Here is a 17,739-nt window from a genome sequence, read left to right on the forward strand (position 1 = left end):
GCCGTACATCAACCCTTGAGTCAGGAAGGAGAAGTGAAGTTTAGATGGGGGTCAGATAAGAGAGGGACAAGGGAAGGAGGATGGTAAACTTTCCCACTTTGCCGTTTACTCTGTGTCAGCCTTGCCTGGGGCCCAACCCCAAGGCCCAGGGTAGCATGTGGAGGCAGAGAATGGACAAGCCAAGGTCTGGACGTTTTCATCCCTCAGACTCTAAACATTCACTTCTGCAAGTACTCAGACCCTTAATTCTTGCTCTTAACTACCCAGTGCGATGTTTCTGAGGGTTTTATTTGGGCCACGCATGATGTGAAGATCTTTCCTACCCATTCATCCCGCACATCCCCAGCACCTCCTGGCAGGCCCCAGCTGCCGAAGCCAACCCCTCATCTTCACACACCACACGTTCAGGCATCACACACTCACAGCCACACAACACACATTCACAAATTACACAACACACATTCATGTATCATACAACACATTACACACACGGAGCCGCACGTCACATATTCACGCATCACACACCACACACACACCATACATTCACACACTAACATCACACATAACACATTCCCAATCCACTCCTCACACTGTCACCCAGGACTCACACATATCACGGCTACATACAACTCATCTCTCACACATCACACCTGCACATACACACTCACACGCTCTCACGCCACAGTCACACCCACCACACTTTCCTTCACTTGTTCTTTCTCTCTCCAAGGTAATCCCAGGCCTGGGACCGAGCACATGCCAGAGCCCAGCTGGGTGACAGCTGCAGGGCATTGGGCAGAGCCCTAGAAGCCGGGCAGGGTGGAGGCTGAGGGGACCCGAGACCTTTGGCAGTCACGCACTCTTCCCAGAGGCCTGAGGCTGCCCACTGACGCCCTGGCCCGGTGTGGCTGGAGGGAGTCACGAGTACAGCACCCCTGGGCCGGTGGAGACACAGATAGGGGTGGGCAGGGCAGGCTGGCCGCCCACACACGCTTCCTCTGCACCTGCTCTGAGCCTCACACTCGGCTTTCACTGCGGATGTCGTTTTGTTTTGGAGAACATGTGATAAATTTGGTGTGCGACGGCCAGTGTGCAGAGGAGCTGTGTGCAGAGGACCGCTGAAGGGCCTGGAGGCTCTGTTAGCCACATCTGCCCAGAAGCAGTGAGAGCCTGAGTCCTCTGTGGACACGAGGCAGCAGTGCCCAGAGGGATGGCCCTGGGAACCCTCTTAGGATGTAACACCCAGGAATGAAGCCTTAGGAGTTCTCTGATAAGTGATAACCCCGCACATCTCCATATTAAAAGGCTCTTAAAACACTTCCATGAGCACGGTTTCTGCTGGGCCTCGTGAAAGCATGCAAGTTAAGCAGGCAGGGACCATCCTTATTTTATCAATGACAAACTGAGGCTCAAAGTTAGAAAGTGCCAAGGCAGGACCAGAACCCAGGACTTCTGACTGGAACCCAAAGCTCTTTCTGTGATACCTCATGGCTGATTGCCTCAGTGTCTCTCTCTTCTCCATTGTTACTGGGCTGTGCCCTTGGACCCTTGAGGTCCTGAAGGGATGGCTGTACCAAGCTGCTGTGACTTTAGGCAGAGCCGTGTGTGACCTGTCACATTCTTTCCTGGCATTGCCCATATGGTCACTGGACAGAACCATCACTTTAGGGAGATAGTTAGGGGAGGTGAAGGGTGGCTGATATGAAGTTAAGACCCCAGGAACCATGTTTTGTAGGAGGGAATGCAAGGGATCCTCTAGTCCCCCCTTCATTTCTAGATAAAGAAATCGAGGCTCAAAATCCATAGTTAGTATTTCTACATAGTAGGTGCTCAAATATTTGTCAAATGAGTTCAAGGGCTACAACCAGGCCCAAGCTTCTGTCCACACAGCCTTCCTCAGATGGTGAAAGTGGCAATGAGTCTCTTTTATCCTGAAGACAAGAAAAATAGTTGAAGGACTCTGACTGAGACATCAATGAATACACACGAAGCATGAGAGGCCTCTCTAAGAAAAAGTGGCCAAGACAAAGAAATATCATGCCTGGTTGTTTCTAATAGTCTTTAGGATCTGCCTAGAAGCCCTCTGAACCCTGGTGACCCATTCACAATCAACACAATATGTTTTCTCAACTCCTGGTTTCCGTTGTGGTTTGCTGATGTTTTCTTTTTTGGTCTAAGACTAGCAAGCAAACAAGTGGGGCTGTCATTTCCTCATTTTCAAGCTTTGATCCTCACATGGGCCAGAAATCTCTTTCAAACTCCAGATTGTGACAGGTTCCTGGGTGAGCAGTAGGTCTCTGTCCCCCTTTCCTGGGGCTCTTGGATGGGACCTTGCTCTGGAAGGAGACATGGACCTCTGGCTTTGGTTAATTTACTTCCTGCCAGGTAAGTGCTGTGGGGAAAGGCCTCACATGTCTTATGAGGTTTGCATTGGCCACGGGTAGAGGAGTGGCTGGTATCTCCAGCTCTGATGTTTCTGGACAGGTTTAGTTGCAAACTGGTACCTAGAGCAGGACATGGATGGAGGCCACATGAAGCACTGGAGATCCTCCTGCTAGTGCCCTTCTCTCTATTCCAGGCACATCTCCCGTTGGGCTCACGTATTGACCCATAAGGGCTGAAGGTGTCACCTCTCCCAGACATATAGCCTATTAATATGGGACCTTAAAGCAAATGCCACCAAAGTTCTTTCTTCTTACCTCTACATTCTCTTTCTTTTTTTGTGTTGTTTTTTTTTTGTTTTTTAAATATATCTTTATTGATTTCAGAGAGAGGAAAGGAAAGGGAGAGAGAGAGACAGAAACATCAATGATGAAAGAGTCATTGATCGGCTGCAGCCCGCAACCCGGGCATGTGCCCTGACCAGGAATCGAACCCCTATCGCCTGGATCCTAGGTCGATGTTCAACCGCTGAGCCACGCCCGGCTGGGCTACATTCTCTTTCTTTGGATCTCTCACTCCTGATTTTCAACTTTCAACTCTAAATGAAGACTCCCTAATCCATTCAGTAGCCTGAATCCATTTCCCGAGCTCCCTAATTCCAATTTACATCTGTCTCCTGGGTACCCCCACCTCCACATCACACCCAGATCTGGAATACAACATGCTTAACACCTTACTTCACATTTCTCATGGGTCACTACCCAAGCCAGCTAGTCTCTCTAAACTACCTCTGATATTAGCCGCAAAACCTTAGAATGGCTCTTTGCTACCTCTTTCCATTTGTCCCCAACCACATTTTGATTCAATCAATGGCCAATTCATGTACTTTCCAGACTCCCACTTACCAGGATGAGAAGCAATGGCAGCCTCTGTTAGAGAGGTAACAGGGGGAATGGGAAAGAAAAGAACACGTCGTCATCTCTTACCTACCTTTCCTGCCTCTTGCAATTTGACCTACCTATAGTTCTAGATTAATTTTCCTAAAAGCTTGACTCTAATCACAGGATTGTCTTTCCCACTGCCTACTGAACAGAATGCCAACCTCTCCCTTGTGATTCTCTTCACTTCTGAGCTTATCCCAGGTCCTTGCACTTCCCTGACCTCCAGCTAAACAGGGCTTCTCCTCGAAGTGCTAGACTTCCTGCCACCAGCCCTTGCTCATTCCATTCCTTCTGCCAGGAACATTCTTCTGCTCACCTCCACCTTCTATGGGTCCTTCCAAGCTAATCTCAACCATCACCTCCTTCCTAGACATTTTCCGGAAACCCCTCTTCCGAATCCTAATAGCTGATCCCATTCTGCCTTGGATTGTGGTTCGGGGTGTTGTCCACCTCATTTTGTTGATTAAAGGGCAATCTCCTTGACAGTCAAAATGGATTTTTTTATTCATACTTGCTTTCTCTATAATGGCTTGAGTATGGAAGAAAGTCAAATGTTTGCCAAATTGAAGATCAAAAAAACCCCAAAGCCCAAGGGAATGGAGTTTTAATGAAGCGTCAAACTCAGTGAGAAGTAGTAGGACATATATGAGCACAATATGAATACAATTAAACTCAGACTTTGGAGGTGAGAGGGGTTGGGTAGGAGCAGAAGGTCTCTAGGAATGAAGGATACCTAAATGGTACCATGGCCATCTGTTCTAAGCAATACCATCATTCTATGTGGCTGTTTGGGAAAGAGATAGATGGAGACCTGCAAGCTAGGAATCCATCATGTATATACCAGGACCCTTGTGGTGTCAGCAGGAGCCAGGGTTGAAAAAAGAAGGGAGATAAGCCAGAAGCTGGGACAGAAAGCTGGGGGCCTTTCTGCCTCTTACAGTCAAGTTTTAGAGTGAACATCCAAGGAGTGTGTAAATTTGTCAAGAAAGGGGATAGAATATACTTTATTTAACAGTTTATTAGCTTGATTTATAACTTTAAAATATTTAGACATCATATTTGGGCCTTTATTTGTATTCATGCCCCATGGCCTGCAAATGTTGGGGTGGTCCTGGTCCCCAGAGCCCAACGCATGAGGCCCAAGCTATAGGCCATACTGCCTGGAGCCTTAGGTGGCACTGCATAATAAAGCAAGGTGGTATCATGTGGTGTAAACTTTCAGACCTTTTTTACCTAGAGCCATAATAATTACAGTAATAATATCCATGGACACAAACAATAGTGTGGTGAAGGCCTGGGAGGAGGGTGGAAGGGGGCAGTTGGGGAAAAAAGGGGACATCTGCAATACTTTCAACAATACAGATAAATTTTAAAAAATAATAGTAATAATAATACATACATACATACATACACTAGATGTTGTAACCCAGTACACATACAAACACACCCTTACAATTTGTTCTTGACTCTTTTATATGGAGATGAGTTTGGGGCCTCAGCAGTTGGATGGATGTTGGTGCTATTTTCTGAAATGGGAAGAGCTTGTGAAGAAATGGGTTTGGTTTTGTTCTTTGTTGTTGTTTTGTTTTTAATTAAATTTATTAGGATGACATTGGTTAATAAGATCATATAGGTTTCAAGTGTGCATTGCTATGATACATGATCTGTGTATTGCACTGTGTGCCCACCATCCAAAGGCAGATCATCTCCTGCCACCATATATTTGGCCTCCTTAGCCTTTCACTGCTCCCCCACCCCCTTCCCTCTGGGAACCACCATACTGTTGTCTGTGAGTTTCAGTCTTATATCCCACATATGAGTGAAATCATATTGTCCTCAGCTTTCTAACTGACTTATTTCACTTAGCATGATATTTTCAAGGTGCATCCATGTTGTCGCAAATGGCAGTACTTCATCTTTTCTTATGGCTGAGTAGAATCCCATTGTACACATGTCCCGCATCTTCTTCATCCAGTCCTCTATCGAAGGACACTTTGGTGCAATGAACATAGGGATGCATATATCTTTGCAAATAAGTGTTTTTGAGTTTTTTGGGCAGATACCCAAAAGAGGGGTTGCTGGGTCACATGGTAGCTCTATTCTTAATTTTCTGAGGAACTGCCATTCCGCTTCCCATGGCGGCTGCACCAGCCTACATTCCCACCAGCAGTGAATGAGGGCTCCCTTTTCCCCACAACCTCTGCAGCACTTGTTGGGCAGGCAATAGCCTGTCTTGTTGAGAAGAGCCATTCTACCAGGTGTGAGGTGGTATCTCGGTGTAGTTTTGATTTGCATTTTCCTAATAGCCAGTGAAGTTGAACATCTTTTCATATATTTGTTGGCCGTTTGTATGTCTTCTTGGGAGAGGTGTCTGTTCAGGTCTTCTGTCCATTGTTTAAATGAATTGTTTTTGTTCGGTGTTGAGTTACGAGTTCTTTATATATTTTTAATATTAACCACTTGTCCGAGCTGTTGTTTGCAAATGTCACCTCCCATTTGGTTGGCTGCCTTCTTGTTCTGTTGTGGGTTTCTTTTGCTGTGCAGAAGCTTTTTCGTTTGATATAGTTCCACTCATTGCTTTTTGTCTTTACATCTCACATGTGAAAGAATGAAACTAGATTACAGTTTAGCCCCATGTACAAAAATTAATTTAAAAAAATAATTTAAAAAGGCCTAAATATAAGATCTGAAACAACAAATTACACAGAAAACATAGGTACTAAACTTATGGACTTTGGCCGTAGAGAACATTCTATGAATTTGGCTCTAAAGGCAAGGGGAGGAATGGGTTTTGGAAGAGAAATCAAGAAATCAAGAGCCCTTTGTGGTTTGTTTGTTGTTGTTGTTTTTGCCATTGTAAGTTTGAAACATATATTAGATATTCAAATGGAATCCAAGTGGAGACATTGGGAAGGCAAGTCTGGAGCTCAGAGATAAAGACAAGACTGGAGATACATGTCTGGGTGAAGTCTGTATAAAGTTGGCCTTGAAAACCATGGCAGTAAACAAGCTAGTGTGGGGAGAGAGCGAGGGAAGACAGAGAAAGGAACAGGCCCAAGCACGAGGTGCTGGGGTGGCCCAACACTGGGAGGTGGTTAGAGAAGTAAGTACGGAGATTGACAAGGATCCGCCATTGAGAGTATGGTGTCAGGGAAGACATGAGAAGAAAGTGTTTCAAGGGCTCAATTGCATCAAATGCTTCCAAGAGGGCAAGTAAAATGAAGACAAAGAAATGGCCATTAAACGTGGCAATAAGGACAACATGGGTGGCCTCGATTATTAGACCAGTTTCAGCGGAATGTTGGAAACAAAATTCTGACAAGCATAGTAGAAGAGGAAATGGGAGGCGTGGAAGTAGATTCAGTGATTTTGATGACTCGTTTGAGAAAGGGAACAGAGAGGGCTGGCAGCTGAAGGGGAGGCAAAGGTCAACGGCGGGGTCTTCAATATGGGCGCCGTGGAGCAGAGGGGGGAGCGATGAGACAGGGAGAGGAAAGGACAACTGCAGAAGAGAAGTTCTGGAGAAGGTGAGCAGGATGCACTCAGGATACACGTGAAGGTCCTGGCTTCTGAAAGGAGGGGGGACACTCCATTCATTGCGGAGGAACGAATGGCAGGCTGCAGGTCTGGGCACACATAGGTTAGTGTATGTGGAAGTGAAAAGTTGAGTTGGATGCTCCATCTGATAAACATAAAAGCCTGATAAACATAAAAGCCTCAGGCCAGCTTCCTTCTATCAGAGATTTTGCTATGACTAGAGTTATAAGCTCTTCATCATCACCCCCGCCAAGAAAATCGTTACTATATGGAATCCAGAATCTATCTCCATAGCACTGTTGCCAGCCAAGGCCATGCAACTCCTTGCTTTATTTTGCATTAGGAAAATTATATTTTTTTTCATGTTCCAAACATCTGTTTATATCTAATTATATAATTAGTAACTTTTAAAATTGTATATATCCCTACCACCCTTACAGCACCACTGTAAATCAAATCACCAAATTACAGATTAATGTCACTTAGTAGCTTCTCTAAAATACCATTAAACAGCATGGTTCTTTTTCATAGCTTCTTTCACCCCTCCCTTTCTTCCCAGAATCATTTGGAAGTGTAGTTATAGCCCAGAATTAACAAAACTTTAAGGGCACTGAGGATGCTTATTTATAATGCAGGTGCCTCGGCCCACCGAGACTCGTGTAATCACCATGCCTAAGGGTGTGTCAAGGTCACCCTAGCAAGTTCCCCCCACGTGAATCTTACCACACTGTACGTAAATTCTAAACCAGGAGGTTATATCTGTCTTTCTTCTGTTCGAGAAAGCTGCTTTTCTAAGCCTTGGATGTCAGTTAGAAGCTACCAGGACCTCTAAGGAGAGCTGAGTTCTGGTCATTTTCATCTTGCCAACTGGTGCTTCCTTGGGACCAGAGCTCAGTGTACCCAGCAACTTTTCTTGTGCTTCCCCCGTCCAGCATTTGCACAATGAGGCTATCTTAGTCAGCTCAGGCTGCTGTAACAAAATACCACAGGCTGCATGGTTTAAACAACAGATGTTTTTTTCTCACAGTTCAGGAAACTAGATGTCCAAGATCAAGGTGCCAGCAGATGCCCTTCTCCTTCCAGATGGGCACCATCTGCCTGTGCACTTATGTGACCTCTTCTTGTACGCATGGAGAGATTATAGACACTAATCTTATCAGGGCTCCACCCTCATGACCTTACCTAATCCTAATCACCTCCCAAAGGCCCCATCTCCTAATACCATCTCGTTGGGGGTTAGGACTTCAACACATAGATTTTGTAGGGACACAAACATGTAGCCCAAAACAGAGGATCTGGGCAAGCCAGGGGTGAGCGGAATGAGGTCCCTGGAGGTGTCTATCTAGGTGATGACCCCTCTGCTCTGTCGAGCACCTGACCATCTTTTAGCATCTTGCTCTTGGGAAAGTAGCACTCATGCCCATTTCTAGCTGAGTTGACGAGTTCACTCTCAGGTGCTGGGATTTACATGCAGATGTGGGCCAGACGTCTGCGCACACAGGGTGGTTCCCCCACTCCCTTGGTTGGGTCTTTGGCCTTTGCACAGGTCACATTGCCACATTCTAGTCACGAGGCTACCCCACACATCTCAATTCCCAGCAACTTAAAGCAATGTTGGGTTATTCGTGTAAGGGTTTCCGTGTCAGATCTTACGTATCTGGCTGGCCCTCTGCTCCTCCCTACCACATTACAACAGCTACACTTCTAGACAGCAACATGCTCCTGCAAATGCTCCTTCCAGCCCTCTCTAGCCTCCTCTCTTACATCCCATCATGTTCCCGCTTTACATGTTTCCATGCTCTTCCCTCTCTTTGTCTTCCTCAAGTCTCTGCTCATCTAGAAACCCCAACCCCCACTTCTTACCTTGACTCTCCCAATTTTGCCAAACTCCCAGGAGCTATTCTTAATGTGTGGTCTGTGGATAAATTTCAGGAAATCCATAAACTTCTCTCCACCCCATGAACATGCCATGTTCTCTCATATCCCAGCCTTTATGAGGGCTGTTCTCATTGCTGGAAGCATCTCTCCTCCTCCATTCAAGTCCCCCAGCCCCACCCCAATACACACGTCACCCTAGGAACCCTTTTGTCAGAAATATGCAGACACTTATTGGACCCTCTTAGTTGACAACTCACCATACCTTCCTCTCCAACTGCCTTAGACCTGCCTTCTTCAGCCAAAGCATAGTTTTTGATGTCAAGGATTAAAGAACCATATATTTTATCCCTCCCTGCTCCACACCCTCCCCAACGCACACACAATATACACACCCATGCACACAGTCACATCACCCTTGCTTTCCCTCTATGTTCCCCACTGCACTGAAGTCCATCATCACCCTTCAGTTGCCGTCTACTCCCACCCAGTCCTTTAGGTCACAACTGAGATATCACTTCTTCCAGAAAGCCTTCCTCAAATTACACCATCCCTGTGCAACAGCCTGAATCAGGTGCCCCTGCTTGATGTTTCAAGGAACCCTGTGTGTCTGTGTCTCTTCGTGGGATCTGTGACACTGTGCTGTAATGGCTGTCCATTTGTATCACCCACTAAATGAATCCTTCTGTGAGGGAAGGAATGCCAACTATCTTACTGTCCCATGAAAGGCATTCAGTAAATGCTTATTGAATGTTTTAACAAATAGAACTAGGTATGAATGGTTGTTTTTGGCTGAATGGATCTGAGCAGAACAAAACTAGACAGAAAACCTATTGCAGCAAAACTGTACCATGCCTCCCAATGCCACACTGGAGGCTATGTGCTGTTTGGGGTTAACATGGGATATTCTCTCTCCTTGGAGTGGAATAGTAGTTTTGACTATATTCTCAGGAAGTTGTTGCCTGGGTCCTTATGGGCACGGGTTTGGTGATGAGCTGAGGGTTATGTTCAGGCTTGGGCTGGGGAGAAGCATGGCTGAGGCACAAGTGGGCACAGAGATGAACCTAGAGTTGGACTGAAGATGCAAATAAGAGTGGGCATGGGAAGAGGCTGGGGACGAGGCCAGGGTTAGAGATCAGGATAGGACAGGGGCTGAGGGCTTGCTGAGGCTTGGGCTGATAATGGCGATGGGGCTGTTCTAAAGATGAGTGTGAGGCTGGACTGGGGCCTGGGCTGGAAGGAGGGCTGGAGTTGGGGGCATGGCTGGGATGAGGCTCCCTATACATTAACTCCCTCTTCCTGCAGTATCTGGAGCTCTGAGGATGCTCCCAGAAGTCAAGCTGGAGGGGATGCTGGGTGGATCTATTGTCATTGAGTGTCCACTTCCTGAAATGTCTGTGCGGGCGTATCTGTGCCGAGAGATAGCTGAATCTGAAGCATGCATCACCGTGGTGTCCAGCAAGAACTACATCAGGAAGGAATACAAGCACCGAGCCACCTTGACGCTGTATCCAGAGCACAATCTGTTCCTAGTGGAGGTGACAGAGCTGACCAAGAGTGACAGCGGAGCCTATGCCTGTGGGTCAGGCCTGAACACAGACCGGGGCAAGACCCAGAAAGTCACCCTGGATGTCCGCAGTGGTAGGTGCCCGACCTGATGGTGGTTCAGCCCACCCAGAAAACATTTCCACTCGGGAAGTCTGGGACAGCAGTCTCCCAGACGCTTATGCTATTGCCATATTAGTCAGTCCAATAATAACTGGGATTTATATAGTTGAAACCTCATAGAGTCAATTAAATTCATGGTCCACAGAATTGTCTCTCCAAACAAGATTGGTGCTCTCCTTGTGTTGTGTTGTATCCACCCTACCCAGGGCATGAGGAGGGTGGGGGTGAGATGGAGGAGAGGCTCTGAGATTGGAGGAAATTGGAAGCAAAAAGACATAATTGCCCAGCCAGCATGGCTCAGTGCCTGAGCACTGACCTAGGATCCAGAAGATCGGAGTTTGATCCCTGGTCAGGGCACATGCCCGGGTTGAGGGCTCCATCCCCAGTCGAGGGCATGCAGGAGGCAGCCGATCAATGACTCTCTCATCATTGATGTTTCTCTCTCTCTCCCCCCCCCCTTCCTCTCTCTGAAATCAATAAAAACATATATATTTTTAAAAAGACATAATTGTCCCATGAGAAATACTGGGAATAAATGATAAATATAAAAGAAAGAGTCATTTCTCAGAGCACAGTTGTAGGCCAAGCTTGTTGCTTTGTGATCTGAGCCTTTCCAAGTCCTGCTGAGCCCTGCCTTCTCCTTTTCTCCACCGACTCCCTCACACAGTCACAGCACTAACTCAACAGCCTAGAATCCCAGCGGCCTCCGGTGGCCTTACAGGGACTGTTGACTGGGTTGGGGTGAAAGGGTTTTCTTTCAGGGAAGCTCCCGGCCCTGTCCTTTTTCTGCTCCTCTTGGCGGGCCCTGCCCTTGCCCCTCACCTCCATCCACCCTGGCTGAGTCATACCCCTGTCCCTTCCCCGGGCTTCCATCTCCTCCCAGAGCTCACAGTGTATTCCTCTTGCCTCCGGTAGACTATGATCCTTTCTGGGAAGAAGTGCCATTTCCCAAGCATCCAGCATGGTTTGAGAGATTGCTACACATGTCCCCTTGGTTCCAGAACCCTGCACTTGTCAATTCCTTCGAATTCATACCCAAAGGTCAGTTCCCCAAAGCTAGGGGAGGAGAGGGGGAGGAGGTGATAATGCATTGTGAAAATGGAGGGGGGGTGTGGTCAGTTCATAGAGTTATTGGCAGAGCAGCGCTGATTCTCAGGTGTGTGTGTCCCTGCCTTAGGAGAGGGTACCTCCCTGAAATCTGTTTCTGGGTCCTTCTAGTCCAGCCTACAGCCTGGACATGCAGCTCTAGTTGCAGAACTTACATCGCCACTAGGTGGCACCACGAGTAAGGAAGTTGGTGCTCCATTCACAAAACCTAGCTCTTCATGAATGACCGCGGGAACCAAAATCGGACAGACGTGTCCCAGCTGGAGTTCGTTATGATTCCTGCTGCCCCGTAGGGCTGTCTTCCACTTGCTGGCAGACAGTGATTTTAACAACTCTGTTTGCAATGAAAAAAATAATGATTATACTAATAGTACCTTTACATTTCTGTATCATTTTCCTGTTTTAAATGCATTTTGACGGGCAATATTTCCATCATATCCTCACATCTACCTTGTGAGATAGATACATTAATTGAACATTATGTCACTAGAGGACCCCACTGGGTGCCAAGGGAGATAATGTAACTGAGCACATCATGTATCCCTGGTTGTGACTGACAGGTGTGTGTGTGGTGGTGGGGGGGGGGGGTAGATAAGTGGGAATTGAAGTACAAACAAGGTTTTCTCCTTGCTCAGAGGAGGGCAAGCTGCTCTGCCTGGGAAATCAAGGGAGGCTTTCTGCAGAAAATGGTGTTTGAAGCAAATATGAGTAGAATTTACTAGGTGTAGATGGCTTGCTAAGAAGGGTGTTTCGGGCCATGAGGGCTGCAAGAACAAAGGTAGTTTAGGCAAAAGGGAAGAGTGTGTTCAGGAAAGAGATGGTGGCCCAATCCTGCTAGAGACTAGAGTGTGTGTGGAAGGTCACTTTTTCCTTCTATCTCCTGCAGTAACCACACAAGCTCCAAGGACAGAGGCCCCTCCAGAGCACCACTCCTCCCCCACCACCCCAATCACCCACCACCCTCCAGTTTCCAGATCATCTCCAGTGGTAGCTGCCAAGTCCACAACTTTCCTGCCATCCACCACGGGCCCAAAGTCCTCGACACCGGAGGGGCTGCTCAGGCCCCAGACAGCCAGCTACAATCACCACACCAGGCTTCACAGGCAGAGGTAAGAGGCCTCCACCATCCAGGATAGACTATAAACCAGGCAAAACAGTCTAGAGTGAGGAGATCTACTGAAATCTTCCTGAAATGTTCACCAACCAAACCCTTCTTGGCTTTGTCTCTAGAAGGCCACTATGAAATAGACTACCTATGAGTTTAACACATTAACACATTGGTGCCCTTAACATGAATACACTTGTCAATGCTCCCACAGGAGATCCTGTAGAAGCCAGACCCCAAATTTTCAATCACTCAGCATTCATTCAGATCTGTTTTAATGGGGAAAAACCAAATGAGAATAAAATTACCTGCTAAACTATTAAGTATTATAATTACTTTCACTTTTACAATATAGCTATTAGGAAACTTAAAATTACATATATGACTCAGGTTATATTTCTATTGGACAGCACTGGTCTAAAGGCTGGATGCTCCAGGAAAGTGCTGCAATAGACCACTAGGGGGCAGCATTACAGCAGCAGCCAAAGAAAAGCTAAAATAATTGGAATTATTTTTACCTAAGCAAAGATAAACATGTTAGTGAGGAGAGGGAGGGACCTTCATTTGGGTTTTATAGATGAGAAAACTGAGACCATGAGAGCTAAGTGGTCTCAAATGGAACTAGGATTCCTGATTACTAGTTCAGAAAATTACAACAGCCCACTAGTGAAGAGTCCAAGGGCATTCAATCAACATGTCCTTACTATGTGTCAAGCATTGTGCTATGTCCTAAAGATGTAGGGAAATGAAGACCTGCGATGTACAGGTCTTATCTTGCTCATGAAAGTCTGACTGTGATGAGGGTTGTAAATGCTATGAACCCAAGAATTGGGGGCAGGGAAGAAAGAATTGGTTCTAGTTTACCATGATTAGGGGAGAGGTCTTATGCACTGGCCCGGTGCAGAAAGTAAGGTTTCACCAAGTGGAGAAAATGCAGGGAAGGCCTTCTAGGCGGAAGGAGCATCATGAGAAAAGCATCTTTTCCACCGATAAAAGAAACTAACTCACGTAATAGTTGCAATAGTCTTGTGAGGAAAGCGAGGTGCAGAAAGCTAGGAGGGGCTCTGACACTTGTCCACTGCTGCTTAGACCAGGTGCATTAACTTTCCACCCGCTCTTCGGCTCAGCCTTAAACAGTTCCGTGAAATAGGTTTTACTAGACCCATCTACAGGGAAATGAGGCTCAGAAAAGTTAGGAGACTGATTCAAGATCGCACAGCCCGTAAAAAGCTGAATCTAAACTTGAACCCAGGAGTCTTGACTCCAGAAACAGGGCTCTTTGCTGGGAGGGGCGAAAATTCGGTTCGCAAAGGGACACACGGAGCTGTCTCCAAAAAGTCTCCGTTCAAGAGTCGATGAAACCTCCCTCCCCAGCTGGGCTCTTCCTCCCCTCCCTCCTCTCCTTCCCCCTCAGGGCCTTCAACCACGGCCCAGCGTCCCCAGTGGAAGTCCAAGGGTTTCACATCCTGATGCCCACCGTCCTGGGCCTCATCCTGCTGATGTTTCTGGGGCTGCTGGCGAAAAGGGTCATTCAAAGGAGGAAAGGTGAGCGGTCCCGGCTCGGTCAGGGGGAACTGAGCGGCCCAACGAGCCCGGAGCATCCAGACCCCGCGGATGCCGGGGGCGGGCACGGACGCGGGACTCTGGAGCTTTAGTCGAGCGGCCTGGGCTCTGGGGAGCGAGGGGTGGGGGTGGATGGCCTGGAAACGGGACGAGGGGAGAGCTGCCCGGCCCCGGGCGGCGGGGAGGGCGCGGCTGCGGCGCGCGCTGAGCGGGTCTCCTCTCCCCCCTTCCCGCCGAGAAGCGCTGTCCAGGCGCGTCCGCCGACTGGCCGTGAGGATGAGCGCGCTGGAGGCCTCGCAGCGGCCCCAGGCGCAGGGGCCCCGGGTGTTGCGGCGGCCACGCTCCCAGAACAACGTCTACAGTGCCTGTCCTCGGCGCGATCGGGGGGCGCACGCCGCGGGTGAGCAGGGGCGACGGGGCCGGGAGAGGAACGGGGGAAGGGGGGCGCGGGGGAGAGGGGACGCGGGGGAGCAGGGTGGGGTCGGGGTGCAGGTGGTGGGGCGTGGGGGGGGGGGGCGGGCGAGTGAGGGGTGCCGGGGCCAGGGTGCCTGGCGGGCCCGCTGGAGCCGCAGAAGCATCGAGGGCTCGCGGCGTGGGCCCGAATCCCTGCGCCCGGCGCCGGGAGGGAAGCCAGGGGCCAGCGGGCCGACTCCACCGCAGGCCTGGGGGGAGGGGGGACCCTCGGCCACGCCTTCATCCCCGCCTCCCTGTTCCCCTAGGTGACCTGGAGGCGCCGGGCGCGGGTCCCGAAGCTCCCGCGCCGTCCGCCCCGCCGCAGGTAAGCTCCGCGCCCCGACGGGGCGACCCAGGGCTGCGCGCGCCCGGGCGCAGTTGCCGCCGCCGCCGGTAGCTCCCGGTGCCGGCTTTCCCCGCAGCTCTGCGCGGAGTCCGGGAACGGCTGTGTCACAGTTTCCTCCTTCAGTGGTGTCAGTTGAAGGGCTACCCAAGACTGTGCTAAACCTGGCTACCTGGCTTTTAGCCCAGCATTTTCGTGGGCGTTTAGTGGGGGCCGGTAGACAGACGGTAGTTCTACAACACGTGAAGGGCTTTCAGGCGGGACAGATTGGATTTCTAGGCGCCTTTAAGCGGGTGGAAGCTACACTGTCCCCTTAACAGGAGGGCGAACTTTCCCAGTAAACCCTCTAAGGTGAGAGGAGGTGCTTTACCCATCACCTGAGGCAGCTGAGCCTGGCTAGAGGATGACCCAGCCCATGCCAAGATGCAGGGAGAATTCAGCACCTGGGGTGAGGAGGGTCCTCTTGAAATCTAAGGACAGCCGCAGGTACTTGTATTTCTATCGATGGCCATTGGCAGATGAGCTCAAAGCCTTTAAACTATCCCACTCATCTTTGTTTTCCCAAATTAAGAAAAAAAGATTTTATTCTCTAAAGTAGCCCACAGCAGTTGAAACACTATTTCCTTAGGGACCAAGAAAAACTAAGTGTGGCCAATGTCCCATTTTTAATTAAGGTGTAGACTCAGATAACGCAACAGACTCTAAGCCAGAGGGCTCACAGGATGGAAACCTATTTCCTCCCAAGTAAGGGCAGGAGGGCAGAAGTGGCCTGAGCTCGGCGGTCATCCAGGGACTTAAGTATCTTCTGCCCTGTTGCTCCACCATCCTCTGGAGCCTTGCCTGGTCCATGGTCAGTGCTCAACAGCCACATTCCAGCCCACAGAGGGAGAAAAAGAAAGCTGCTTCTTTAAGGGTAACCCTGAAGTTTTACACAGCACGTCCTCTGCATCCCTTTGGCTGAGAAATATAGTTCCTGGCTGGGCAAAGAGGGAAGTGATGCCCAGCCCAAGTGACAGCTCTGCCATAGCCACCTCCAGCTTCTTGAGTTTGCTGTCACTCACCCCTGCTGGAGAGGGTTCACGGTAGCTTAGGCAGGTTCCAGCAGTGCCCACACTCTGCCCACTCTACCCTACGCACACCCTTTTCTCTTGAACTGCCCGTGACCACACACACCCTCACCTGGGCCTGTAGCTTGCTCGACTATTACCCTTCCTCCCTGCTTGAAACTCTCATCCCTACAATTAGGGACAAAAGTCTTGATGGAACAAGTTCACAATAAGGTGCATATGATTAATGAGTGAATATTTTAGCCTTCACGGAAAATATTTTAATTTTTTAAGCCAAATACATTAATCTCAAATGGCAAACAGGCAATGGGAGATAAGTACAAAAAGTAACGGGCCCTTTCAATGAGCACTTACTGTGTTCAGAGGGCTGGGCTTCTAGTTCTCAGCAATTGTGTTTAAACATGTGGCCCATCACCACCACAACCTTCTTGGGTGGATGTTACAATAATGTGCCATGTTGGGGTCATGGCTCAGCCCCGTCCCCTGAGAACTGGCCCATCCTGAAGACAGATGATTCTGAAGTTTCTGTCTAGGGAAAGGGAGCACCACTGGGCCTACAGGTCCTGCTGCCTCTCTCCCCTTCAACACCCAGCCCCTTCCTGGAATGCACTCTCGCCACGTCACTGCCTCTCCGAGCCCTTACAGAGGTGTAGGGGGTGACTCACCCCGCTTCTGAATAACTCCCTTAGAAGACGTATGTTTATTCCACAAGTCACATCATCTAATCCCAAGGGGAAACTCCTCTGGCAGCTGTGTCTCCCTCAGACTGGTGCTTAGCCGCATAACTTTAGTCTGAGTCCCATTTAAGGCATTTCCTGCCCACATCAGATCTAAGTGTTTTCAAGTCACCTCAGGTGAGATGCCACCCTGAAAATCCCCGGGGCTGAGACACTTTGATGGAGCTCAGCCACCTCTGTGTCTTTGCCTTCTGAAAGTCAGCAACGGTACACATGCCCGCCATTGTCTGCTATGGAAATGCGCCTGGAGAAATCCTAAAATCACCCTACCCAGATCCAGTGATACTTCTTTGGTTTTCCCAGGTGTCTGAAGCTCCCTGGCCCCACATGCTGTCTCTGAGGACGAGCTGTGAATATATGAGCATTTCCCACCAGCCTGCTGCCAAAATGGAGGCCGCTGATTCAGATGACTATGTCAATATCTCCTGCCTAGCCCACCCCTCCAGCTATCCCCCTGGGCCCAGAACTCAGTGCCAATGAGTTGTGTTTGTCTCCTGGTTTCCAAAACCTGCTCCGTCTGCTTTTGGAGCCCTCTTTACCTCCGGCATCCCACTGTGAGTCTCGTCCCTATCTGATTGCCCTGAGCAAAGCTTAGCCCCCACAGCTCTTCTTGCACACCTTTGCAAACCCCTGTGGCTTTCAGGTGATTTGGGGACATGCAGAGCATTTGTTCCTATGCCACCTGCTTCCTCTTCAAGCCATGTAACAGGCTGTGGGATTTGCAAACTATCTTTGATCACAGGGTTTTTGCTGCCTTGGCTCTAGAGCATGTGGCACTGGGCTGGAGCCTAGGCATAGCTGTTGCTTCTGGAACCCTTCCCAGGCCTGGGCCTCATACCTATAGAAGGCCCCGACGGCACTGTGAGGGCATGCCTCAGCCCTGGGAGCTAGGAAGGGGCCTGGTATGAAACGGCCCTGGCAACGTCTTTGCCCTGACCTTAATTAAGGGTGGCACTTACTA

At 49.1% G+C, this 17,739-nt stretch overlaps 1 protein-coding gene across 1 annotated transcript; it reads left to right on the forward strand.

The window, feature by feature from the left end:
* Nucleotides 1–2,270: 2,270 nt before the first annotated feature.
* On the forward strand, nucleotides 2,271–17,258 carry FCMR (Fc mu receptor). The gene is made up of 8 exons (XM_087828195.1): nucleotides 2,271–2,385; nucleotides 10,041–10,376; nucleotides 11,289–11,444; nucleotides 12,397–12,619; nucleotides 14,030–14,160; nucleotides 14,420–14,578; nucleotides 14,898–14,970; nucleotides 17,075–17,258. Exons 1-8 carry the CDS (start codon nucleotides 2,349–2,351, stop codon nucleotides 17,256–17,258), a joined length of 1,299 nt encoding a protein of 432 aa, XP_087684321.1. The 5' UTR covers nucleotides 2,271–2,348.
* The last annotated feature ends 481 nt before the right edge of the window (nucleotides 17,259–17,739 follow it).

This window comes from Miniopterus natalensis, chromosome 19, assembly GCF_054644295.1.
Source record: "Miniopterus natalensis isolate mMinNat1 chromosome 19, mMinNat1.hap1, whole genome shotgun sequence".
In the NCBI taxonomy this organism is placed as follows: domain Eukaryota; kingdom Metazoa; phylum Chordata; class Mammalia; order Chiroptera; family Miniopteridae; genus Miniopterus; species Miniopterus natalensis.

Coding starts and splice junctions, on each gene's coding strand:
- FCMR (XM_087828195.1), top strand. CDS start 2,349: ATGGACCTCTGGCTTTGGTTAATTTACTTCCTGCCAG. Junction 2,386..10,040: donor GTTAATTTACTTCCTGCCAG/GTAAGTGCTGTG, acceptor CTCTTCCTGCAG/TATCTGGAGCTCTGAGGATG. Junction 14,971..17,074: donor CCGCAGGTAAGCTCCGCGCC/CCGACGGGGCGA, acceptor ACTTCTTTGGTT/TTCCCAGGTGTCTGAAGCTC.